At 40.9% G+C, this 26,254-nt stretch overlaps 2 protein-coding genes across 2 annotated transcripts; both read left to right on the plus strand.

The window, feature by feature from the left end:
* The first annotated feature begins 285 nt into the window (after positions 1–285).
* On the plus strand, positions 286–5,638 carry LOC110088360 (vomeronasal type-2 receptor 26). Its single transcript, XM_078378139.1, has one exon. It carries the CDS (start codon positions 2,992–2,994, stop codon positions 3,889–3,891), a length of 900 nt encoding a protein of 299 aa, XP_078234265.1. The 5' UTR covers positions 286–2,991; the 3' UTR covers positions 3,892–5,638.
* A 12,618-nt stretch (positions 5,639–18,256) lies between these two features.
* LOC140708267 (vomeronasal type-2 receptor 26-like) lies at positions 18,257–25,138 on the plus strand. Its single transcript, XM_078378143.1, has one exon. It carries the CDS (start codon positions 22,514–22,516, stop codon positions 23,411–23,413), a length of 900 nt encoding a protein of 299 aa, XP_078234269.1. The 5' UTR covers positions 18,257–22,513; the 3' UTR covers positions 23,414–25,138.
* Positions 25,139–26,254: the final 1,116 nt, after the last annotated feature.

A 26,254-nucleotide genomic window follows, 5' to 3' on the forward strand; every position in this document is an offset into this window, starting at 1 on the left:
TTATTGATCTATAGATTGTTATTCTTCGTCATCACTTCCTTCCTGCTAATTCTCCAAAAGTCACATGCGCATTTTCCCCCATATCTCTAGTAGGAGTGTCAAGGATTGCAGCCTTACTTTTCAGTGACTCTGACTGTCGGTAATAATAATAATGACAGTTTATATTACTATGCAGTGCTGCACTTGTATAAAGTAGTTTTGGAATAGGTAGCTGTGTTAGTTTGTGCAAGCATATGAGGCAAAATCCAAAGAAACAAAACAAAATTTTAAAAAGACAACAACATGTGGCACCTTGGAGGTTAACTATTATATTTTAATGTGAGCTTTTGTGGGCATGTCTACATCATCAGACATATGGAAATAGAATGAAATGTTGAATGAAATACTACATATATAAGTAGAATATTCTAAATATTCATTGGCTCTTGGTTGCATGGTACCTTTACATTTTTAAAGTATAAAGTAGTTTTTAAAAGGAAGTAGCATAATGTATAAATTGATGAAACAAAGTGTCAGAAGCCTGTCCCTCAGTGTCTGAATTGTCAGTTCATTCTCTGATAATCAGCTATAGAATTATACCACCTATTGTGTCAAATATATTCTACTTCATTCGGACCAATTTGAAATCCAGAACCAAATCAGACTCCTTCCAATGTTTTCAGAAAATGTCTGAATTGAAAGAGGACTCTTTCAAAATCCTTCCCATCACACTGTTAACAATCCTGAAGACCTCTAGTGGAACACCTTTCCCCACCTAGATCTACCCGAATAACTTGTACTAGCCAAGAAGGGCAGCTGAGGGGCCTAATGCTGAGGGAGGCCCAGAGAGAAAGAACAAGAAGCTGGGCCTTCTTAGCAGTGGCCCCTCGCCTCTGGAACAGTCTGCCCCCAGATATCTGTCTGGCTTCCTCGCTGGGTGTTTTTAAGAGCAAATTTAAGACCTGGCTCTTTAGGCAGGCTTTTCCTCCTGTCATCGCCTGATTATTTTTCCCATCTTGAACTATATTATTACTGTTGTTTTTGTTTTATTATATTGTTTTTACTTTTATCTACTATTGTTAGCCACCCAGAGTAGACTTCAGTCTAGATGGGCGGGGTATAACTTTAATAAATAAATAAATTCTTAGTTATTTGGAGGGAGACGGAGGGATAGAAAAACAAAAAAGCATTCTGTCAAAAAATAGATGTGTTTTTCCCCAGTTTCTCTGCATAAAACTCTTCCACAAAGTCTGGGATATAGGTAAGGGTCAAAAGAGAGTGCAATTTTGTGATTAATTAAAACTCTAATTAAAGTGACTGGTGGAACACTTTTCACCAGGGCTGTCCCATCTCTGTGCTTTGGAGGATGGCTGTTGAAGTAATATATCTCAATACTGATCCTGTTTTCAGGGTCATTCCCAAGGAATTCATGGAATACTTATGCCTTTAAATATTTTAAATTCTGTAAAACCCATTCTTCTCAACTCAAAGCTATATAAAATATTAGGTGCACAGTGTCTCAATGGCACAAAATGAATAGTTCAGCTCTAACTGATTTAAGAGAACATAAAGCTCAATGTGACTGATGTGATTTCATAGTATGTTTTTTTAAAATGCTTGCACAAAGCATAGATTTTAAAAACCTGGTAAATTTCTATATTGCTATAATGTAATGATTCTCAATATAGACATTCTTGACAGAATGCAGCAACAGCATGTGACCTTAGATTTATTTGCCTTATAACACAACTCAGCATCATAGTCTCACAAGCTGGAGAACCATTGTTTTCAACATTATTCTCTTCCTCTTCCATTTCTGGTTTAGGTGCAACCTGTTTCTCTGTGTACTGAGAGCTGCCATCCAGGTTTTATCAAGAAAGTGAAAGAAGGGGAGCCATTTTGCTGTTATGACTGCATCGCATGTCCAGAGGGAAAGATTTCCATGCAGATAGGTAAGAAAATATAATAGACATATACTTGATAAAAGTCTAAATAACAATTGTTATTTTGTGCTGAGTAAATACAAGATACAGTGGTGCCCTGCATAGCGACGTTAATCCGTTCCAAAATAAAGTCGCTATCCGGATTCCTTGCTATGCAGGGCAAAAACCCCCATAGGAACGCATTAAAACACGTTTAATGTGTTCCTATGGGGGAAAAACTCACCGCTTTGCGGAAATCCTCCATCCGGCCACCATTTTCGCCACCCGGTAAGCGAGGAAACCGCACGAAAATGCTGCAGGCAGCCATTTTGTTTACCCGGTGGCCATTTTGGAACCAAAGATCAGCTGTTTTTAAAACATCGCAATGCGAAGTTTGGCCATTTAGAACATTGCAATACGATCGCTTTTGTGATTGCAAAATCCGCATCGCTATGCGGATTCGTCATTAAACTGGGTGCTCGCTATGCGGGGCACCACTGTACTTTGGAGTTTGCTCATTCGTATAATCATTGCTTATATGGGGACAGAGGGCATCAGTCTACTAAAGCTAAATTATTTATCTAAGAGTCTAGGATGCAAAGCACAACACATGAAGTGCAAAACAAAACGAGGAGCTAAGCTAATAAACAGAAATGCTAAAAACAAAGCAGGACTTCAAAGAAACAATCAGTAAAATTATAACGATTTAAAATTCTTGTGACTTTTCTTGAATTTCCAACTGGAAGTTAAACAACAAAGATGATATTAATTTACATACGAAGAATGTGCTTGCGTGTATGTGTTTTATGCTGTCAAGTCAGAACCATCTTATAGCAACCCTATTAGGGCTTCAGGATATGTGAGCTATTTGAGTGGTTTTACCAGTTCCATTCACCCAGTCAGTATCCATGGCTGAGTAGGGGATTCAAACTCTTTACTCCAGAGTCCTAGTCCATCACTCAATCCACTATACCACATTGGGAGTATAGATCCTGATCTTTTACCCACTTAAAAATCACCATAATAGAATTCTGATTAGACTGCTGGGATTGTATTTTGAAATCAAAAGCATGCCTTTTCTTTTTCAGACATGAATGACTGTCATGCATGTCCAGAGAGAAAATACCCAAACAAGAAACGGAATTTATGCGTTCCTAAAGATGCAAGCTTTCTGTCTTACGATGAACCTTTGGGGATCACTTTAACCTGTTTTGTTATCTTCCTTTCCTTGATCACAGCCCTAGTGCTGGCAATATTTATAAAACACCACAACACTCCCATTGTCAAAGCCAACAACCGGGACCTCACCTACATTCTGCTCGTCTCCCTCCTGTGCTGCTTTCTTTGTGCCTTGCTCTTCGTTGGCCGTCCGCACAAAGGGATGTGCCTCCTGCAGCAACCTGCCTTCGCCATAATTTTTTCTATTGCAGTCTCTTGTATACTGGCAAAGACCATCACTGTCATTTTGGCTTTCATGGCCACCAAACCAGGATCCAGGATGAGAAAGTGGGTGGGAAAGGAGTTGGCCATTTCAATTGTTCTTTCCTGCTCTGTTATCCAAGCAGGAATCTGTACCGTCTGGCTGACAACCAGACCTCCATATCCAGATGTTGACCTGTACTCAGTGACTGAAGAAATTATCTTGATATGTAATGAAGGGTCTGTGGCCATGTTTTACTGTGTCCTTTGCTACATGGGTTTCCTAGCCACTGCCAGCTTTATTGTAGCTTTCCTAGCCAGGAAGCTACCAGACAGTTTCAATGAGGCCAGATTCATCACTTTCAGTATGCTGATGTTCTGTAGTGTTTGGTTATCCTTTGTCCCAACCTACTTGAGCACAAAAGGAAAATATATGGTAGCTGTGGAGATCTTCTCTATCCTAACCTCGAGTGCTGGATTGCTGGGTTGTATCTTCTTCCCAAAATGTTATATTATTGTGCTGAAACCTCAGCTAAATCACAGGGAACAACTAGTAAGGAGACATGTCTGAAGAAATCAGGGACAGGAACCAATGGTATACTTCTGCAGTTCCATCAGTGGAACTGGGAATGAGCAATTTGCTTGCAGATTTGCCTACATATACACATCTTTTACCCCCATATTTAAGGTTTTCTTTCAATAGCACTTCTTGACACCTTTAGGCTGCTTTTCACCTTTCTCACCCTTACTGTCTTCTGACAGCAAGAGTAGAATAACCTTGGAAATGAATCCAAGTTTCTCATTAATAAAGAAAGGGAAGCTTATCTAAGGTTCTCCCACCAAATCCACTATGGCTGAAATACTAGACTCGGTTCTATGGTGTCTTTTCTCTCCTTTTCGGTTGTTCTACTTCATCAGGTTACCTGAAATGTTTCCATCCCACTTGTCATTACAAAAATGGTAATTTTAAAAGCTGCTGCCCCGGTTTACTTGTCTCATTCCCCCTTTCATTCCCTTCCACCCTTTTCAGTTCTGTTTTATGACTTCTAGGTTGTAAACCTGTAGTAAGGATGCACATGAATTTTTACCAGTTCAGCCTTCTGAGCTGAAGTGCAAGATAATAAATGCATACAATGAATAAATCAGTAAGCTTTTAAATAGTCATCCATGCAGATCATATATACATACAAGTTTGTGGAAGAAACTGTTCATACTAGAATCCAGAGATGGCACTAATATCATCGGCCAAATGCAACACTGATTTCAAACCTCTTTTCTATGTCTGCAAGCAAAAGGCAGGTCTCTAACTGTGAATGGTGCCTAGCTAGTTATAGGTACCCCATTTATATTTTGAGCCATGCAGCCAGGCCAAAAGGATACAATTAAAATAACATGTCTTAATCATGAATACAATTAAAAGAACTTATTTGTCTTCAATGGCCAGACTTATTCTTCCAGGATACTGATATACTGGCTAGAGTCCTTACACAGCAGTGTAAGAACAATAGCAAAAGCTAAAGTGGGTTATTGTCACTAATTAATGATTCAACACTTGTATCCTTCAATGCTTCTTAACATGAGTTGGTGCACAACAAGGGGCATCAGCAAAAACTCATTAACCCCTGCATTTGCCACTGCCATTTATGCTATTGCACTTAGGTCAGAACAGAATACATAATCAATAAGATTCTGCCCATAATTTATTCTTTCTTTATTTAAAGCATTTATTTATTGCTTCTGTGTACTCAGGGCCCCCATGGTGATTTACAATCTTTACAAGATTCAACATTCAAAAAAAATTTTAAAGAGAAGATTTAATACATTTTTTTAAAAACCCATATCAAAACTTTGTCCAAAAGACCTGCTGGAAACTCCTGTCCCTTTGGAATACTACAGTTTTAGCTGACCATCTGAAACTCAATAGGCTAGTAGACAGCCTAAATTCTCTTGTATGGGAGATCCATCAATATTGTGCTGCTTCTGAGTCATATATAGACATATATTGAGGCAGACAATCTTTGGGATGGAAATGACAGTCTTGCCCCCAGACTCTATGTCAAACTACCCTAGGTCTGGAGATGGCTGAAAATGCCCCTTTTAAAAAGTAGAAGTACCCACACAGACACTTGTAGTTTTAGTTTAGGGTTTCGGAGCAAGGGGATGGTGACCTTGGGAGAAACCCCAGGCAAAACCATTGTTCCTAGAGGTCTTCAGAAGCAGAAATAGGTCTTATTTTGTAATTCATATTGGAAATAAATACACAAAGAAAGAAATAACTAGGTTTTTCTCACGTAACTCATAGACCATATGTTGCCCATCCTGCTGTGCCTAATACACATGTGTTGAACTTTCTGTCATGAGGTAGGATCGAGCTGGTCTGGTTCCTTGCTCACAGCTCTTATTGAAGTCTATAGTATGTTTTAGATTTTTTTTTCTACAAAGGAAAAGGTTGCAAGCAAAGCTATGTCATAGCTCTTCTGCATAACTAGCATACATGTTCCACCAAATCAAAGGCAGTCCTCCTTTCTATAGAATGGTGCCTCGGTAGCTGTAGGCACTCCACTCTGTTTTTAACATCACACAGTCAACCCAACAGGAGACATTGTAGTCACATGTCTTGTGTGCAAATTCCAATAACATTTTTGAACTCTTCAATGGCCATTGTGCATATAGATACACATGCATGCAAAAAGACATTAACAATAGAATCAAAACAATCCACTGGCATTATCAGATAGCTATCACTTTGATTTCTAGCTTTTATGTGATCTATGACTGTCACATACAGCACTGATGGTACCTGTCTGTCATGGGTTTGGAGGGAAAGTTCCATCCTATGGGGAGTGGAAGGCGGGACATCAGGGGGGAGGAGCTGTACTGTATATATATTTGGAGCTGGTGTGGAGAAGGGAGTTGGAGTCTGTGTGTCAGACTGGGTACAACTGTTTGTCAGTTAGTACATACCTGATAGGTTCAGGTTTCTATCTAGGTAGCCAGAACTGATAGGTTCAGGGTCTGTGCGTTACCTTAAAGTGTTCCGGGGGAACCAATCTGTTGTATGTATATGATTGGGACTATGCCACGTTCCAGTATCCTATTTACCTGTTCCTTTTATTTACCCTGTTTGTTGTTTCAATAAACCTTGTTCTTTTGTTAATTAAAATCCATTCCTGGTCTGTGTGACTCCTTATAGGGAATGGTTGGTGGCAGCATAACTACAGGGTGGGATACTCCAGTAGGTCTGGGGTCGCTACATTGACCAACCTGACAAAGTTTCTGAGTGTTTGAACACATAGTGGATCAAGAGTGAGTATTTTGAAAACACATTTTTTTTAAACAGATTATGAATAAATTCTTCTTTGGTGTACGTAAGTAAACGTGTGTGTGCCAGCCGTCAAAATAATATTCATTTAGTTATGGTAAAAGTTTAAGAATGTTTACTGTATAATGTGGTAAAATAAACTAACAGTACTTGACCCTTTTACTTGATATAGATTTGTGCTTGACAGATATAACAGCTTCATAACAACTTCCTTAATGATATACAGAAAGCATACGTGAAAAACCGTGCTTCTCAAAAGAAAAAAAAACTCATGCTAACAGACAAACAGAACAAGCAGAATAAGACTCAGCCTAACCGTCACTTCTTCTATCTGTCCAGCAGTTAATCCTGTTAAACACCCATGGGCTAGCACAAACAGAATCTGGTTGGTTACAATATTTTATTATGTAAATATCACATCACAATCATATGCATACACACACACATGCTGGTTTGCACAATGATATATTCTAACACGATCAAGTAAAATGCAGGCTTCCTTTCAAGTTCCCACGAGTTGCAGACCTCCGTGTGTCCCCTCTAGAGGTTGTGCCCAAGAAAGCAGTGAGTGAATTCAGGTTGATTCACCATTTGTCTTATCCAGCTGGGGAATCAGTACAGTGGACCCTTGACTTACAGAATTAATCCGTATTGGAACGGTGGCTGCAGGTCAAAAAGTCTGTAGGTCAAGGCTTCATTGACCAACAATGCATTGAAAACCGATTAATCCGTAACCGGACGTTTTTGTTCCTTTTTTTTCCGGTCTGTAGGTCGATTCTCCGGCTGCAATTCGAACCTACATTTTGCGGCCAGAGAAGCCTGTAACTCGAAAAGTCTGTAAGTGGAGCCATCTGTAAGTCAAGGGTCCACTGTAAATGATAGGATCCCTCAGGAACTATGCACTGCCCATTATACATTGTTTGATGCAGTGGTGCATATGGTTCGGAAGGAAGGGGTTGGGGCAGAGTTGGGGTAATGTGACATAAAATCGGCATTTAGGCTCCTCCCAGTGCACCCTGAGGACTTTGACCTTTTGGGTTTTGCTTTTGAAGGGAATTATTATATGGATAGGTCATTATACTTAATTTCTTGTTCAGCTTTTGAGCAATTTAGTACATTTTTAATGGATGCTCAGGCGGCGGATCTGCAGAGCAAGAGTTGTCCATTCTTTGGATGTTTTTTTTATTTTGTGGGAGGTGTGGCACATCCCAATGTGCACTCCTTATGGTAGCATTTCAGAAATTGACACAAGAGTTAGGAGTACCATTGGCTGAAGAGAAGACTGAGGGTCCTTGCCAGGTTCTAAGCTTTCTGGGCATTGAGTTAGATATGGTCTCACAAGCTAGTAGGCTGCCATGGGGAAAATTGTATGATTTGAAAGGGAGGTTGCACAATATGCTACCTCAGAAGAAAGTCACACTTTGGCAATTGCAGGAAGTGGTTGGCCATCTTAACTTTCCTTGCAAAGTAGTGGCACCAGGTAGACCTTTCTTGCGTAGATTGTGTGATGCTATGAAGGGTCTCACAAGACCCCATCATAGGAGGAGATTGTCATTTGGAATGAAGGAGTATTTGAGGGTTTGGATATAGTTTTTGGAAAAGTTCAATGGAACCTCCTTCTGGAGGGAAGAACTTCGCTTAGAGTCTGACCTACAGATTCTGACTGATGCAGCAAGGTCACAGGGCTATGGTATATTCTTCAAAGGAAAGTGGTGTTCCGGGACTTGGCCTTTAGATCGGCACAGAGCAGGCATCACCAGGGACCTTACTTTTTTGGAACGTTTTCCAATAATAGGAGCCTTGTGACTATGGGCTAACTCTGTGGTCACTTTCTGGTGCGATAACCAGGTGGTGGTCCACATTGTTAACTCATTGACATCTAGGTCATAGAGAGTGATGATGTTAGTGAGGGCCCTCACGTTGAGGTGCTTACAGTACAATATAGATTTCCAAGCTCAGCATGTCCCTGGGATTGATAATGTCATCGCTGATGCCCTGTCCCGTCAACAGATGGACTGGTTCAGGCTGTTGACTCTGGGGGTGATGGCCCATCAGGACATCCTACCAGATGAGGTATGGAATCTAGGAGGGCAGAGGCTAAAAGGGCTATAAGCTTGGCAGTAGTTCCAAGCACCCGCCATAGTTACATGGTGGCGTGCAATGAGTATTTTGCCTTTTGTGATAAGGAAGGTCTTGGGCATGAATGGCCTGCATCAGATGATCAGCTGATGCAGTTTGCAGTTTACCTATACAGAAAAGGTTTGGCTCCTAGATCCATTCAAGGTAGGATAGAAGCTTTGGCATTTTATGCCAAGACCCAAGGTTGTAAAGGCTTCTCAGTTGATTTCCATATTTGGAAAATGACTGAGGGGTGGAGTAGGGAGTGAGTTGTGCTCAGTGATGATTGTACACTGATATCACTGGCTATTCTGGTCAAGTTAGGGAGGACTTGGGAGGTAATGTGTAGGGACCAATTTGAAGTTCATCTTATTAGAGCTGCATTACTTATAGCATTTTTTGGCACACTGCAGATAAGTGAGCTCGTGGCTGCATCCAAAAATGACACGTCTCCATCCTCTTTGCAGAGGAAGGATGTGGTACTGTCAGAGCATCAAGTTGCTATACACTTGCAAAGATCCAAAACTGACCAGTTGGGTAAAGGACAGGTGCTGCTTCTAGGGCAGTGTTCTGAGATGGACATCTCTCCTGTAAAAGCTACACGGGAGCTTTTGTGCCACCAGAATGAGTCACTGCTAATGAAGAACTAATTCGGAAGGTTACATCCCAAGCCTAACCCAAGGCTGGGATACATGGTTGGTGCTTCGGGACTCATTCTTTTAGAATAGGTGCTGCATCTACAGCAGCAGCCCTTGGTTTTGCAGTGGAAGATATTAAGAAGGTGGGCAGATGGCTCTTGCAGAAATACCAGGCTTATGTTCGCCCATTGCCACAGTTTTAGGTTCTGCTGCATTGTTGTTCTGTTTGTCATTGCAAATCCGGAGAAACCCTTGGCACGAGTTTGAGTTCTGTTGTGTGGGCACAGTTACATATTTTGGGCAGCCAGACATGCCAGTTGGACCAGTTGGGGTCGCAATTTGGGCCTTGGAGAGGTGGCCGCTTTGGAATGGAAGGGAAGGAGAGAATGCGCTGGGATGGGTTCATGGAACTGGCAACCCAGTGCATGGCGGATATGCCCCCTGACCTTTTGGTGATACATTTGGGAGGCAATGACTTGGCCCAAAGGTTGGGCAAGTTGCTGATCCTTCAGGTGATAGCGGATCTCGAAGGAGGAGCGTTGTCTTGGTGAAGCCAGCAGCTCTTAGGAATAGCTCCCGGAGAAGCTAGAACCGCTTCGGTCTGGGAACCCCCTAGAAATGGGGAAACCGAGGAAGGGTCAGGAGAGACCCTTCTGCAGCAGATGGTGAGCCACAGAAGTTAGAAGATTGGGCAGCAACTCGATATTTCTTTCTTCTGGAAATTCACTAAACACAAACCGAAGACGGGCGCCATTTTTGGCAACCAGCCAAGACAGCTCCGTTCGCCGGGAATAAGAAAACAAGAAGCATGGCGAAAATATACATCAAAGTAAGTGGAAGCCCTTGTTCTATGAAAAAAAACTCATTAAAATGAAGAGCAAGTGATTGTGTGAAAATTTATGTCCGAAATGAGAAAAGAAGCGGCATATTCAGCATGCCAGCTTTTACTCAAGCTGAAGGTCGAGTTGTTTTTAAAGGAACAGCCCGGCAGAAATAGCTCGTGTCCCCATTAAAGGAAAAAAAAACTCCTGAAGAATTAACACTGGACAGGCTTTGAAAGAATAAATTCTGTTGTAAGCTGTTCACTTTGGACCCTTTTCTTCTTTGGATATATATTTTTAGACTGTGTGGGACTCTGGTTTCCGTGGATAATATATTTGCTGAGACTCTGATTGTTGGCCCTCCCTTTTCGGGGGAGGAGAAGGAAGCCTTTGGAAGCAAAAGGGAGAAGAACGGACTGTGAGCTGTGAACTGGGGGCCATGCGGTTTGAACTGAACTGGGGATTTTGATAAATGACACTCTAATAATATAGTCTTGCCGGGTGAAGGTAAAAATAAACTTTGAGAAAAGAAGGAACAACCGGTCTGGAGGTCGGCGATGAGAAAAGGGACTGGACTAGAAAGACACAAGAGATTCATGTTTTAGATTCCATTTCTTGCTTGAGTGTGCCTGCTATTTTACTGTTAACACTGTAATAGTTGTAATGTGAAATATTAGAAATATTAGACTCGAGTTTGATCTACACATTATGTATATTTGGTCAAAGGGGAGAGGGAATTTCAAGTGAGGGATAAAATAGTGGAAACTGAAGAGTATTTTGTATATATAGATCAGATATATTGGAAAAATGGAACCTCCCCCTGAGAAAATTAGAGATCAATGGCTAGATTGGAAAACCTCTTTTCAAATGACAGTGTTGGAAAAGTTTACGCAGGTAAATTATTATCTTGACCAGATGCAAGACTTAATTAAAGACTCTAAGGAAGAGAAAATAGCAGAGGTTAAACTACACCTAAAAGAAATGCCAGAACCGCGTGTATTGATGGAAATATCAGATAATGTAAAAGGGATGGAGTGTCACCCAGTAAGCGATGTAGCGATAGCAGCTAGGAAAATTGAGGTTGAAAAGCAAACTTTGAATGATATTGTTCCCCCTTTTAAAATATGGAAGAAAACAGAGTCATAGAAACAAAAGAAGCACATGGAGAAAAGGGGAGAGGTGAGCAGAATCTATACTATTTTAGGCCTGTCGAGTGTACTCTCAAGACAAAAGGAGGGTGAAAGAGGGGATATATCTCACAATTGGCCTTGGTGTTCTGATGCTGTGGGAATAACTTAGATTTAAGCTGTACTATATGTGGAAGTTGAAAGCTAAAGGGGTAAATACATAGAAAAAATAGTTAGAAGAAGAAGAAGAAGAAGAAGAAGAAGAAGAAGAAGAAGAAGAAGAAGAAGAAGAAGAAGAAGAAGAAGAAGAAGAAGAAGAAGAAGAAGAAGAAGAAGAAGAAGAAGAAAGATGAGCTTTTACTGAAACATGAATAGATTAGATGTTTACATACTTGATATGAAAAGATTGAATGATTATATATTTGATGTTTTCTTATACTCAAAACCCTCTTCCCACCTCTTCCACTGCCCTTTGCCTTCTGTATTCCTTCCCTATGACCCAATAGCTTTGAAAATAAAATAAAATTATATTTTAAAAAGGTGATAGCGTATCTCAGGGCATTTATATTCATGCTGCCAAGAATATTATGGCCGGATATTATTCTGTGTATGGTGTGGAGAGATGCAAATGATCCCACAAAGATTGATCGGGCACAAAAGGGTGTTAACAGAGAAGTGACCAGAGCAGTATGGCAATGCCTGGTGGTTGCACATCTTCTTATTAGAGTTTCTCGACCTGAGTTATACAGAGAGGATGGTGTGCATCTGTCCAAAGCCTGAACATATTTTTAAAAGATCTACAAGCGGGTCTTAGAGCTGAATTGTTTCAGTTTGGTGGGGGCATGGAACATATTAAGTAGTCCCTGTGCCGTGGCAGGTAGTGCAGAAGGATAAGGGTTAGTCATTTCCTAAGAAAGCACATAGAGAGTGCTAAACACCCCTCGTCTCGGATGGGCAGCAGCAAAGCTTTAGTTGAGAGGAGGGGAAGCTGGGACCCCAGGGGATGTGGAGCAGAGAGGGTTTGAGACCCGGATGGCGCAAACTTGGGGTACTGCAGCTATGTGATACACGGAAGCGTGCTGTACGGTAAGACAGCACGCTTTCATATAGGTGCTTGATGGGCAGTCTGGACCAGAAAGTCAAGACTGAATCTGATTATAGACCAAGCCTTTTGCACTACAGTAGGCCCCCTTGTGGAAAAGGAAAGTTTGGGGTTATAAATAAGTTAATATAGTTGTGGACCTAGTTATCCCATATACCTGTGTCTGTCTCCGGGCTGGGCGGGCAAAGGAAACTTTGGTGGGGGTATGAAAAACAATTTTTCTCGAACAATTCCATAGAGGATTCCCTACTTTGAGTTAGCTTCTACTTTTTCTGTTCAATAATCAAAAGGACTATAATTAATTCTGCCTCTTCTCAAATCTCCTGTGTTTCCAATTTAAGCTCATAGCAATTATTCTGACAAGACCTTAAATTCACCCAGTATTATTTGTAAGGGGGAGAGAGGAATTAGAAAGCAGGAAGGATGCACTAATGTACCAGTTTTGGACACTCTTGGGTTCAAACCTTACTGGAGCAACTTTCATTCCTATCAGATGCTATAACCACTGGGACATGGATGGTTGTCATTGAATAAAATAGAATGCAATAGTTGAGTTGAACATGTATTTAAAGGGAACAGATAGGATTATATACATATAATGACAATTTTACAGATCAGTCTGCTGGTGCTCTTTCCTCAAACTGTATGCAAGATCAGTCTAATCAGATGTAGAGTCTGTCATCCACATCTTCCACCTCACCTCTACCATCTCCGAGGAGACCTCACCCTTGGCGGCATTGTTTCTCATGGTACCTTCATCTCCAGTTCAATATCATTCCAGAACAAACCACCACCACCATCACTTGAAGACCTTATGTAAGCACATTTTTCTATGTTGAGTTAATCCTATATTTTGCCACTAAAACAACTAGTTAATGCTGCAGTCTCTGAAAAGCAGCTTTTTACTTTGGGAAATAGAATGAATAGAATATCAAAGTAAAGAAGTTCCATTCTCTCATTATTAAATAAAACCTATGTAAGCTATGTACAATCTTTTGAGTTTTTGCTGCTTTTCAGAATAATTATCAACCTTTAGTCTCTCTCTCTCTCTCTCTCTCTCTCTCTCTCAATCTTTTTGCACATATACTCTGTCTGTCTCTCTGTGTGTGTCTGTCTGTCGGTCTGTCTGTCTATCTTCCTGTCTGTGTGAATCATTTTCTGTCCTGTTTGCCATACATATATTCCCTCTCAGACACTGGAATTCTTGAATTCTTGTCAGTTGGCTGATGGCACAGTCTGGAATCATGGCTTACTGAATGTGGGAAATGGGGCTTCGAAGAAACCTCAGTTTTTAAATGGTGCAGGCAGACTTCTGACAAGGGCCAGTAATATCAAATATATAACACTTTTCCTGCAACAGTTTCACTGGTCTATTTCCAGGCATCGTTCAAAACCTCTAAAGCCCTATATAGCCTTGGTCCTAGCTATCTAAAGGATCATCTTCCCCCAAGCAGGACATGAGTTCTGCTGGAGAGATGTTCTTGCAGCCCCACCACCTTAGGAGACCCATCTGGTGGGTCTTCAACAGTTCCTTCTCTGTGCTTTGGTCTAGGTTTTGCAACTCCTTGTTGCTTATGTGAGTAATTTCTCCTCCCTTTTGTGGTAATAGATACCACTGAACAGGATGTTCAGCCAGAAGGTAGATTCCCTGTCTTATATATACAGTGGACCCTCGACTTACAGACGGCTCGACTTATAGACTTTTCGAGTTACAGACTTATCTGGCCGCAAAATTTAGATTCGACTTGCAGCTGGAGAATCGACTTATAGACCAGAAAAAAACCAAAATAGAACAAAAATAGAATAAAAACTGCCAGTTATGGGATTAATTGGTTTTCAATGCATTGTAGGTCAATGGAGATTCGACGTACAGACTTTTCGACTTGCAGCCACAGTTCCAATACGGATTAATTCTGTAAGTAGAGGGTCCACTGTATATCTGTGAATAGCTCAGCCAGAATTAGCAGTTCACAGACCTGCTACTTCATATCACTAATGCTAGAAGCAATTTTCCAAATTCTGAGGCAGAGGCTATTCCCAGTCTCCTGCCCAAATTCATGGAGATACTGGGGTAGGATTTAGAGAAGCTTTAAAAAAAGAAAATATTCTACCTCCAAATATGGCTTTGTTCTATACGGTGGTCCCCAATCTTGGATCCCCAAATGTTTTTAGAATACAACTCCCAGAAATCCTGGCCAGAAAAGCTAGTGGTGACGGCTTCTGGGAGTTTTAGTCCAAGGTTTGGAACCACTGCCACAGTATTTCATCTTTTGTTGCTTTGGGCAACATCCATTGACAATTTGGAAGCGTGAAGTACAGCACAGATCATATCCTTTGCCACCAGTGTCCTGCACAAAGAAGACAAATTGTCCACAAAATAAGTAGTGAACATAAATCTGATATCAAAAATGGCAACACAAAAAAACATGATTCAGAACATTTCAAAGTACCTGTGCATTTCTGAGTGACCTGAGATTGTTTTAGAAAACAAATACTTGGCTTGAAAGAGAAACAGGTGAGAAGTGGTATATATGGATGCTGAAGACCCCACTCTAAAGGATTAAATATTAATCAGCATTTTCCAACTCGTTGTCAATTGTAAAATCCTTCATGGTTTCCAGTAGTTTGCCACTTGTGTCAACTACGCTATTGTTACGTTGCTGCCTCATTGACTGGTAACTGGAATTATTCACAGCCTGGCAGTCCTGTTCTTTTACTAATGAACCATTGTTACTTTGTCCATTATCTGCATGCCTACTTTATTGTGTGGCTATGCATACATATGACAGTCATATAGCCTCACTCTAATATCTGAGGATGGGGACTGCATCCACAAATGCTCACATTAAAATATATCAGGTAGTATATCAGCACTTAATATAATATCAGCATTTCAAGGTGCTACAATATATTTGTCCCTCATTCTCTCTCTCACTCCCCCTGTCCCTGTGTCTCTCTCTTTGTCCCTGTTTTAATTTTTTTTGTCTAATATGTTTGCACAGACTAATATGGCAGCATCTTCAAAACCTACAACAATGAACAGCTTTAGTTGCAAGAATGCTTTAGGAAGCCTACTGTAAAGAATAATAATACTACCAATAACAGTAGTAATAGCACTAGTAAAAATAATAATGTTGTAACAGGTAATTCCAGCAATGATTAAATTCTCATTTTAGTATACTACCTAAGAACTATCAGCACATTCTAGCCTTGGCATTTGCTGTAAAGGAAATCAATGAAAACCCACAAATCTTACCCAATCGCACCCTGGGCTTCTCCATCTATGACAGCTACGAAAATGCAATAAAGACCTTCCAAGCCACAATACAGCTTTTATCAGGACAGAAGATGCTCGTCCCCAACTATTCCTGTGACAGTCAAAATAAACTCATAGCCGTTATTGGGAGCCTTGGATCCCATATTTCCATGTATGTCGCATCTATCTTGGAGGTCTTTAAAATTCCACAGGTAATTCACAACTATCTTTTTTACATCATAATTGCCTAATGTCTTTTTCTACAAAATTATACACAGGTGGATAGCCTGGCTTAAATAGCAGATTCTTACACAGCATCCTTTTGCAGTTTTGCTTAAATAAACATAACCCAAACTAAATATGTTTCTTGCATTTCACTTCTTTACATGGTCTCGCGATGCAAATGTCATTGTTGTTATTCTTCATTAATTATCCCATTATCTTTCTGTCTCTTTTTAGCTCATATATGGTTTTCCACCCTTGATGAATGAGAAAACTCCAGGCCCTTCCTTCTACCAGATGACCCCTCAGGAAGACCTTCAGTACAGAGGGATTCTCTCTTTGCTTCTGTATTTTAAATGGACCTGGACTGGCTTCCTTGTTATGGACAATGGCAATGGAGAAAGATTTGTACACAATGTAATTCCACAGTTTTCGAAGCATGGTGTGTGCTCTGCCTATATAGCGCGATTGCCCATATATAATTTTGGCTCTGATGTTTTTGAGTTGCTACACCAGGAAAGAATGATAAAAAATAAAATTGTGGTTAGCAAAGCCAATGTAGTAGTGATCTATGGAGAGTCTTATTCTATGGCGCACTTGCAGTTCCTGACCTTAACAGCAGACAGAGAACATGAGATCAAGAAACTGAGAGGTAAAGTGTGGATAACAACAGCCCAAATGGACCTGTCTTCATTGGCTTTCCAAGGCACCTGGGATACAGAGATCATCCATGGTGCTTTGGCCTTCACTCTTCATTCTAGTGATCTACCAGAATTCAAGACATTTGTTGAACTCATAAATCCCTTCAGCACGAAAGGAGATGGTTTTCTCAAGGACTTCTGGCAACAGGCCTTTGGCTGCACTTTCCTAAACAGAGTCGGAGACAAGGTAGAGGAGAATATTTGCACAGGGATGGAAACACTAGAAAGCCTTCCTGGGTCTGTCTTTGAAATGAGCATGACCAGCCACAGCTACAGCATCTACATTGCTGTTTATGCTGTGGCTCATGCTTTGCATGCCATGGACCTCTCTGAATTTACACACAGAGCAGGAAGGGATAACAAAAAGCAAAAGCTTCAGCCTCAAAAGGTAGGTAGGGTGACAGGAGTAATGCACTAATGTGGCAATAAAATGTGGGTGTTGTTACAATATTTATTTATTTATTTATTTATTTATTTATTGGATTTATATACCGCCCCATAGCGCTACAAGCACTCTCCGGGCGGTTTACAATTTTAATTATAAAGGCTACACATTGCCCCCCCCAGCAAGCTGGGTACTCATTTTACCGACCTCGGAAGGATGGAAGGCTGAGTCAACCTTGAGCCGGCTACCTGGGATTTGAACCCCAGGTCGTGAGCACAGTTTTAGCTGCAGTACAGCGTTTTAACCACTGCGCCATGAGGCTCTTAATGGCCGGCAGATGGTCTTTGGCTCCTTCTGGGTGTAGGCACGATGGTCTGGTGCGGTCCCAGGGGCAGCTCCGGCCTGTAAGCTCTCTCTCCCCCTAGGCCAGGTGGTTGATGTTGAGAGGGGGTGAGGCAGCCAGGAGCAGCAGGCCGCAAGGCCTGTAACCACAGAGGGAGATCCAGTAGGGGCCCAACCACAGACTCACTGCCTCTCACACAGTGAGCTATGGCCGGCAGATGATCTTTGGCTCCTTCTGGGTGTAGGCACGATGGTCTGGTGCGGTCCCAGGGGCAGCTCCGGCCTGTAAGCTCTCTCTCCCCCTAGGCCAGGTGGTTGATGTTGAGAGGGGGTGAGGCAGCCAGGAGCAGCAGGCCGCAAGGCCTGTAACCACAGAGGGAGATCCAGTAGGGGCCCAACCACAGACTCACTGCCTCTCACACAGTGAGCTATGGCCGGCAGATGATCTTTGGCTCCTTCTGGGTGTAGGCACGATGGTCTAGTGCGGTCCCAGGGGCAGCTCCGGCCTGTAAGCTCTCTCTCCCCCTAGGCCAGGTGGTTGATGTTGAGAGGGGGTGAGGCAGCCAGGAGCAGCAGGCCGCAAGGCCTGTAACCACAGAGGGAGATCCAGTAGGGGCCCAACCACAGACTCACTGCCTCTCACACAGTGAGCTATGGCCGGCAGATGATCTTTGGCTCCTTCTGGGTGTAGGCACGATGGTCTGGTGCGGTCCCAGGGGCAGCTCCGGCCTGTAAGCTCTCTCTCCCCCTAGGCCAGGTGGTTGATGTTGAGAGGGGGTGAGGCAGCCAGGAGCAAAGATACTGTTATTATTTTCAGTGCTATTACTTATTCAATTTATGTCTTGAGAACCCATGAGAAATGCTGGATAGAGTAGGAGGGCTGGATCTCAGGAGACTGGGGTTCAAAACCCTGGTTTGGCCAAGGGAAAGTCCCTAGGGGTCAACAATTGTAAAACCACTACTCAAATATCTCACATGTCCTGAAAACCCTATTAGGGGTGGTAGCATATGCCTCACCTCTCCTCCTGTCAGCCCAAGATGACTATCGATGTGCATAAAACACTGTTGAAACAACAGAGTGCCAACATCGACAATCAAAAATCCAGGATTATAAGTGACATATGTGCAAAATCAGGAATCTAAAAGATCAAATGACAGACATCTAATAATACTAATATCTAAATATATGGATTACAAGTGTCTTTTAAATACACAATAAAAGCAACACAGTTAACCAGCAGGTCCCCTACTGTTCCTCCTTGACAAAGGCTGGACTTGATGATCTATAGGGCCCCTTCCAGCTCTGAAGTTCAAAAATTATTAGTAATGGTAGTATGAAATCCAACTGAACACCTTTGATTATAAAATTATCCACTCAGAGCTTTTATTTTTTTCCAAAGTTGCTAAAAATGTCTATGTTGAACTCATATTTGATTTTCATGGAAACACCAGAGTAATCTACAAGCCGCCTTGGGTCCTTTTTAAGGAGAAAGGAGGGAGAAAAATATTTTTAAAAATTTTAAATAAATAAATCCTTCCCATAATAAAGGCATCTTTTCCATATTCTCTCTCTCTCTCTCTCTCTCTCTCTCTCTCTCTCTCTCTCTCTCTCTCTCTCTCTCTCTCTCTTTCTGTGGGTGGTGTGGCATGTATTGCTTCTCTCTATCTTTTTGCTGTTTTTGCTTCTGATCTGTCTCATTAAAGGAAAACTGATTATAAAGGCTTTCCATTCTTTATGACCAGTGAAACCAGTAAATGGCGTTATTGAAATCTTCATAGGTGCATAGCAAGTCAAAATAGGAGGGGACATGCAACATATGAATCAATGAATATCCCTGCAGTTCACCTTTTGTTTCCTTCTGATCTGTCCTCGGTACCAATTCACATACTTTGATTCTCTTGTGTTCAGTAAAAGTTCCCCCGGAGAATATTTATGTGTTGGTGTATTTGCTGAAATCTACCTACCTGAAAATAGTGTTGTCTTCTTGCAAAACCTCTCATATGTGTGAACTCTCAGACTGAGTGCAAGTTTATACACATATCTAAACACACTGAGCAAATCTGATTTCCGTTTGTGGCCCATAAAAGTATCACATGAACTCTGCACATCTCAATCAAAATGTAGGCCTCTGCAGCTTTTAATCTCAAAAACCCAGTGACAGACATTTCTAAATTATTCAATTTCCTTTTTCTATCAGCTCCATCAATTTCTGAAACAGGTCTCATTTAACAACTCTGCCGGGGACAGAGTTGACTTTGATAGTAACCAGAGATTAGTAGCTGGATTTGATGTCACCAACTGGATAATTTCCACAAATAATTCCTACCATCGTATCATAGTTGGAAGTGTGGATCCGCAGGCTTCTCCAGACCAGGCATTTACCATCCATAAAGATATCATCACATGGAATAATTGGTTTAATCAGGTGGGTTCCAGTAGTCAACATTCTGGAAATGTTTGAAGTTCAGCACCCATAATGTCTACGTAAATTGATCCAATGGGGAGGTGAATAAACTTAAATAATAGGATTGATCCAGATTTTGTCCCTTCCTGGTTTTCTAAGATGCTACTTATTGATCTATAGATTGTTATTCTTCGTCATCACTTCCTTCCTGCTAATTCTCCAAAAGTCACATGCGCATTTTCCCCCATATCTCTAGTAGGAGTGTCAAGGATTGCAGCCTTACTTTTCAGTGACTCTGACTGTCGGTAATAATAATAATGACAGTTTATATTACTATGCAGTGCTGCACTTGTATAAAGTAGTTTTGGAATAGGTAGCTGTGTTAGTTTGTGCAAGCATATGAGGCAAAATCCAAAGAAACAAAACAAAATTTAAAAAAGACAACAACATGTGGCACCGTGGAGGTTAACTATTATATTTTAATGTGAGCTTTTGTGGGCATGTCTACATCATCAGACATATGGAAATAGAATGAAATGTTGAATGAAATACTACATATATAAGTAGAATATTCTAAATATTCATTGGCTCTTGGTTGCGTGGTACATTTACATTTTTAAAGTATAAAGTAGTTTTTAAAAGGAAGTAGCATAATGTATAAATTGATGAAACAAAGTGTCAGAAGCCTGTCCCTCAGTGTCTGAATTGTCAGTTCATTCTCTGATAATCAGCTATAGAATTATACCACCTATTGTGTCAAATATATTCTACTTCATTCGGACCAATTTGAAATCCAGAACCAAATCAGACTCCTTCCAATGTTTTCAGAAAATGTCTGAATTGAAAGAGGACTCTTTCAAAATCCTTCCCATCACACTGTTAACAATCCTGAAGACCTCTAGTGGAACACCTTTCCCCACCTAGATCTACCCGAATAACTTGTACTAGCCAAGAAGGGCAGCTGAGGGGCCTAATGCTGAGGGAGGCTCAGAGAGGAAGAACAAGAAGCTGGGCCTTCTTGGCAGTGGCCCCTCGCCTCTGGAACAGTCTGCCCCCAGATATCTGTCTGGCTTCCTCGCTGGGTGTTTTTAAGAGCAAATTTAAGACCTGGCTCTTTAGGCAGGCTTTTCCTCCTGTCATCGCCTGATTATTTTTCCCATCTTGAACTATATTATTACTGTTGTTTTTGTTTTATTATATTGTTTTTACTTTTATCTACTATTGTTAGCCGCCCAGAGTAGACTTCAGTCTAGATGGGCGGGGTATAACTTTAATAAATAAATAAATTCTTAGTTATTTGGAGGGAGAAGGAGGGATAGAAAAACAAAAAAGCATTCTGTCAAAAAATAGATGTGTTTTTCCCCAGTTTCTCTGCATAAAACTCTTCCACAAAGTCTGGGATATAGGTAAGGGTCAAAAGAGAGTGCAATTTTGTGATTAATTAAACTCTAATTAAAGTGACTGGTGGAACACTTTTCACCAGGGCTGTCCCATCTCTGTGCTTTGGAGGATGGCTGTTGAAGTAATATATCTCAATACTGATCCTGTTTTCAGGGTCATTCCCAAGGAATTCATGGAATACTTATGCCTTTAAATATTTTAAATTCTGTAAAACCCATTCTTCTCAACTCAAAGCTATATAAAATATTAGGTGCACAGTGTCTCAATGGCACAAAATGAATAGTTCAGCTCTAACTGATTTAAGAGAACATAAAGCTCAATGTGACTGATGTGATTTCATAGTATGTTTTTTTAAAATGCTTGCACAAAGCATAGATTTTAAAAACCTGGTAAATTTCTATATTGCTATAATGTAATGATTCTCAATATAGACATTCTTGACAGAATGCAGCAACAGCATGTGACCTTAGATTTATTTGCCTTATAACACAACTCAGCATCATAGTCTCACAAGCTGGAGAACCATTGTTTTCAACATTATTCTCTTCCTCTTCCATTTCTGGTTTAGGTGCAACCTGTTTCTCTGTGTACTGAGAGCTGCCATCCAGGTTTTATCAAGAAAGTGAAAGAAGGGGAGCCATTTTGCTGTTATGACTGCATCGCATGTCCAGAGGGAAAGATTTCCATGCAGATAGGTAAGAAAATATAGACATATAACTGATAAAAGTCTAAATAACAATTGTTATTTTGTGCTGAGTAAATACAGGATACTTTGGAGTTTGCTCATTCATATAAGCATTGCTTATATGGAGACAGACGGCATCAGTCTACTAAAGCTAAATTATTTATCTAAGAGTCTAGGATTCAAGGCACAACACATGAAGTGCAAAACAAAGCAAGGAGCTAAGCTAATAAACAGAAATGCTAAAAACAAAGCAGGACTTCAAAGAAGCAATCAGCAAAATTACAAAGATTTAAAATTCTTGTGACTTTCCTTGAATTTCCAACTGGAAGTTAAACAACAAAGATGACAGATCAATTTACATATGAATAATGTACAGACCCTTTGCGTGAATGTATTTTATGCTGTCAAGTCAGAACCATCTTATAGCAACCCTAATAGGGTTTTCAAGGTATGTGAGATATTTAAGGAGTGGTTTTACCAGTTCCATTCACCAAGTCAGTTTCCATGGCTGAAACCCTGTTCTCCAGAGTTCTAGTCCATCACTCAATCCACTAATAACACATTGGGAATATAGATCCTGACCCACTTAAAAATCACCATAATAAAATTCTGGTCAGACTGCTGGGATTGTATTTTGAAATCAAAAGCATGTATTTTCTTTTTCAGACATGAATGACTGTCATGCATGTCCAGAGAGAAAATACCCAAACAAGAAACGGAATTTATGCGTTCCTAAAGATGCAAGCTTTCTGTCTTACGATGAACCTTTGGGGATCACTTTAACCTGTTTTGTTATCTTCCTTTCCTTGATCACAGCCCTAGTGCTGGCAATATTTATAAAACACCACAACACTCCCATTGTCAAAGCCAACAACCGGGACCTCACCTACATTCTCCTCGTCTCCCTCCTGTGCTGCTTTCTTTGTGCCTTGCTCTTCGTTGGCCGTCCGCACAAAGGGATGTGCCGCCTGCAGCAACCTGCCTTCGCCATAATTTTTTCTATTGCAGTCTCTTGTATACTGGCAAAGACCATCACTGTCATTTTGGCTTTCATGGCCACCAAACCAGGATCCAGGATGAAAAAGTGGGTGGGAAAGGAGTTGGCCATTTCAATTGTTCTTTCCTGCTCTGTTATCCAAGCAGGAATCTGTACCGTCTGGCTGACAACCAGACCTCCATATCCAGATGTTGACCTGTACTCAGTGACTGAAGAAATTATCTTGATATGTAATGAAGGGTCTGTGGCCATGTTTTACTGTGTCCTTTGCTACATGGGTTTCCTAGCCACTGCCAGCTTTATTGTAGCTTTCCTAGCCAGGAAGCTACCAGACAGTTTCAATGAGGCCAGATTCATCACTTTCAGTATGCTGATGTTCTGTAGTGTTTGGTTATCCTTTGTCCCAACCTACTTGAGCACAAAAGGAAAATATATGGTAGCTGTGGAGATCTTCTCTATCCTAACCTCGAGTGCTGGATTGCTGGGTTGTATCTTCTTCCCAAAATGTTATATTATTGTGCTGAAACCTCAGCTAAATCACAGGGAACAACTAGTAAGGAGACATGTCTGAAGAAATCAGGGACAGGAACCAATGGTATACTTCTGCAGTTCCATCAGTGGAACTGGGAATGAGCAATTTGCTTGCAGATTTGCCTACATATACACATCTTTTACCCCCATATTTAAGGTTTTCTTTCAATAGCACTTCTTGACACCTTTAGGCTGCTTTTCACCTTTCTCACCCTTACTGTCTTCTGACAGCAAGAGCAGAATAACCTTGGAAATGAATCCAAGTTTCTCATTAATAAAGAAAGGGAAGCTTATCTAAGGTTCTCCCACCAAATCCACTATGGCTGAAATACTAGACTCGGTTCTATGGTGTCTTTTCTCTCCTTTTCGGTTGTTCTACTTCATCAGGTTACCTGAAATGTTTCCATCCCACTTGTCATTACAAAAATGGTAATTTTAAAAGCTGCTGCCCAGGTTTACTTGTCTCATTCCCCCTTTCATTCCCTTCCACCCTTTTCAGTTCTGTTTTATGACTTCTAGGTTGTAAACCTGTAGTAAGGATGCACATGAATGTTTACCAGTTCAAACTTCTGAGCTGAAGTGCAAGATAATAAATGCATACAATGAATAAATCAGTAAGCTTTTAAATAGTCATCTATGCAGATCATATATACATACAAGTTTGTGGAAGAAACTGTTCATACTAGAATCCAGAGATGGCACTAATATCATCAGCCAAATGCAACACTGATTTCAAACCTCTTTTCTATGTCTGCAAGCAAAAGGCAGGTCTCTAACTGTGAATGGTGCCTAGCTAGTTATAGGTACCCCATTTATCTTTTGAGTCATGCAGCCAGGCCAAAAGGATAAAATTAAAAGAACATGTCTTAATCATGGATACAATTAAAAGAATTTAATTGTCTTCATTGGCCAGACTTATTCTTCCAGGATACTGATATATTGGCTAGAGTCCTTACACACCAGTGTAAGAACAATAGCAAAAGCTAAAGTGGGTTATTGTCACTAATTAATGATTCAACACTTGTATCCTTCAATGCTTCTTAACATGAGTTGGCGCACAACAAGGGGCATCAGCAAGAACTCATTAACCCCTGCATTTGCCACTGCCATTTATGCTACTGCACTTAGGTCAGAACAGAATACATAATCAATAAGATTCTGCCCATAATTTATTCTTTCTTTATTTAAAGCATTTATTTATTGCTTCTGTGTACTCAGGGCCCCCATGGTGATTTACAATCTTTACAAGATTCAACATTCAAAAAAAAATTTAAAGAGAAGATTTAATACATTTTTTTAAAAACCCATATCAAAACTTTGTCCAAAAGACCTGCTGGAAACTCCTGTCCCTTTGGAATACTACAGTTTTAGCTGACCATCTGAAACTCAATAGGCTAGTAGACAGCCTAAATTCTCTTGGAAGGGGAGATCCATCAATATTGTGCTGCTTCTGAGTCATATATAGACATATATTGAGGCAGACAATCTCTGGGATGGAAATGACAGTCTTGTCCCCAGACTCTATGTCAAACTACCCTAGGTCTGGAGATGGCTGAAAATGCCCCTTTTAAAAAGTAGAAGTACCCACACAGACACTTGTAGTTTTAGTTTAGGGTTTCGGAGCAAGGGGATGGTGACCTTGGGAGAAACCCCAGGCAAAACCATTGCTCCTAGAGGTCTTCAGAAGCAGAAATAAGTCTTATTTTGCAATACAAGAAATAACTAGGGTTTTTCTCATGTAACTCATAGAACATATGTTGCCCATCCTGTTGTGCATAATACACATGCTTTGAACTTCCTGTCATGAGGGAGAAGTACAACGAGACACAATATAAATAAAGCTAAACTAAGTTTTCTCCTTCATGGATTGCTGCCTTGTCGTGGCGAAGGGGCTTGAGTAACTCAGAGAAGCTATGGGCTATGCCGTGCAGGGACACCCAAGACGGACAGGACATAGTGGAGAGTTCCGACTAAACGCAATCCACCTGGAGTAGGAAATGGCAAGCCACTCCAGTATCTTTGCCAAGAACGCCCCATGATCAGAAACAAAAGGCTAAAAGATATGACGCTGGAAGATGGGCCCCTCAGGTCGGAAGGCGTCCAACATGCTACTGAGGAAGAGTGGAGGACAAGTACAAGTAGCTCCAGAGCTAATGAAGTGGTTGGGCCAAAGCCGAAAGGACGCTCAGCTGTGGACGTGCCTGGAAGTGAAAGGAAAATCCAATGCTGCAAAGAAGAATACTGCATAGGAACCTGGAATGTAAGATCTATGAACGTTGGGAAGCTGGAGGTGGTCAAACAGGAGATGGCAAGAATAAACATCGACATCCTGGGCATCAGTGAACTAAAATGGACAGGAATGGGCGAATTCAGCTCAGATGATTATCATATCTACTATTGTGGGCAAGAATCCCGTAGAAGGAATGGAGTAGCCCTCATAGTCAACAAAAGAGTGGGAAAAGCTGTAATGGGATACAATCTCAAAAATGATAGAATGATGTCAATACGAATCCAAGGCAGACCATTCAACATCACAATAATCCAAGTTTATGCACCAACCAGCATTGCTGAGGAAACTGAAATTGAACAATTCTATGAAGATTTACAACACCTTCTAGAACTGACACATCAACATTCTCATTCTAGGGGACTGGAATGCTAAAGTAGGGAGCCAAGAGATAAAAGGAACAACAGGGAAGTTTGGCCTTGGAGTTCAGAATGAAGCAGGACAAAGGCTAATAGAGTTTTGTCAAGAGAATAAGCTGGTCATCACAAACACTCTTTTCCAACAACACAAGAGGCGACTCTATACATGGAAATCACCAGATGGGCAATATCGAAATCAGATTGATTATATTCTCTGCAGCCAAAGATGGAGAAG

Source organism: Pogona vitticeps, chromosome 6 (genome assembly GCF_051106095.1).
Source record: "Pogona vitticeps strain Pit_001003342236 chromosome 6, PviZW2.1, whole genome shotgun sequence".
NCBI classification, from domain to species: Eukaryota; Metazoa; Chordata; class Lepidosauria; order Squamata; family Agamidae; genus Pogona; species Pogona vitticeps.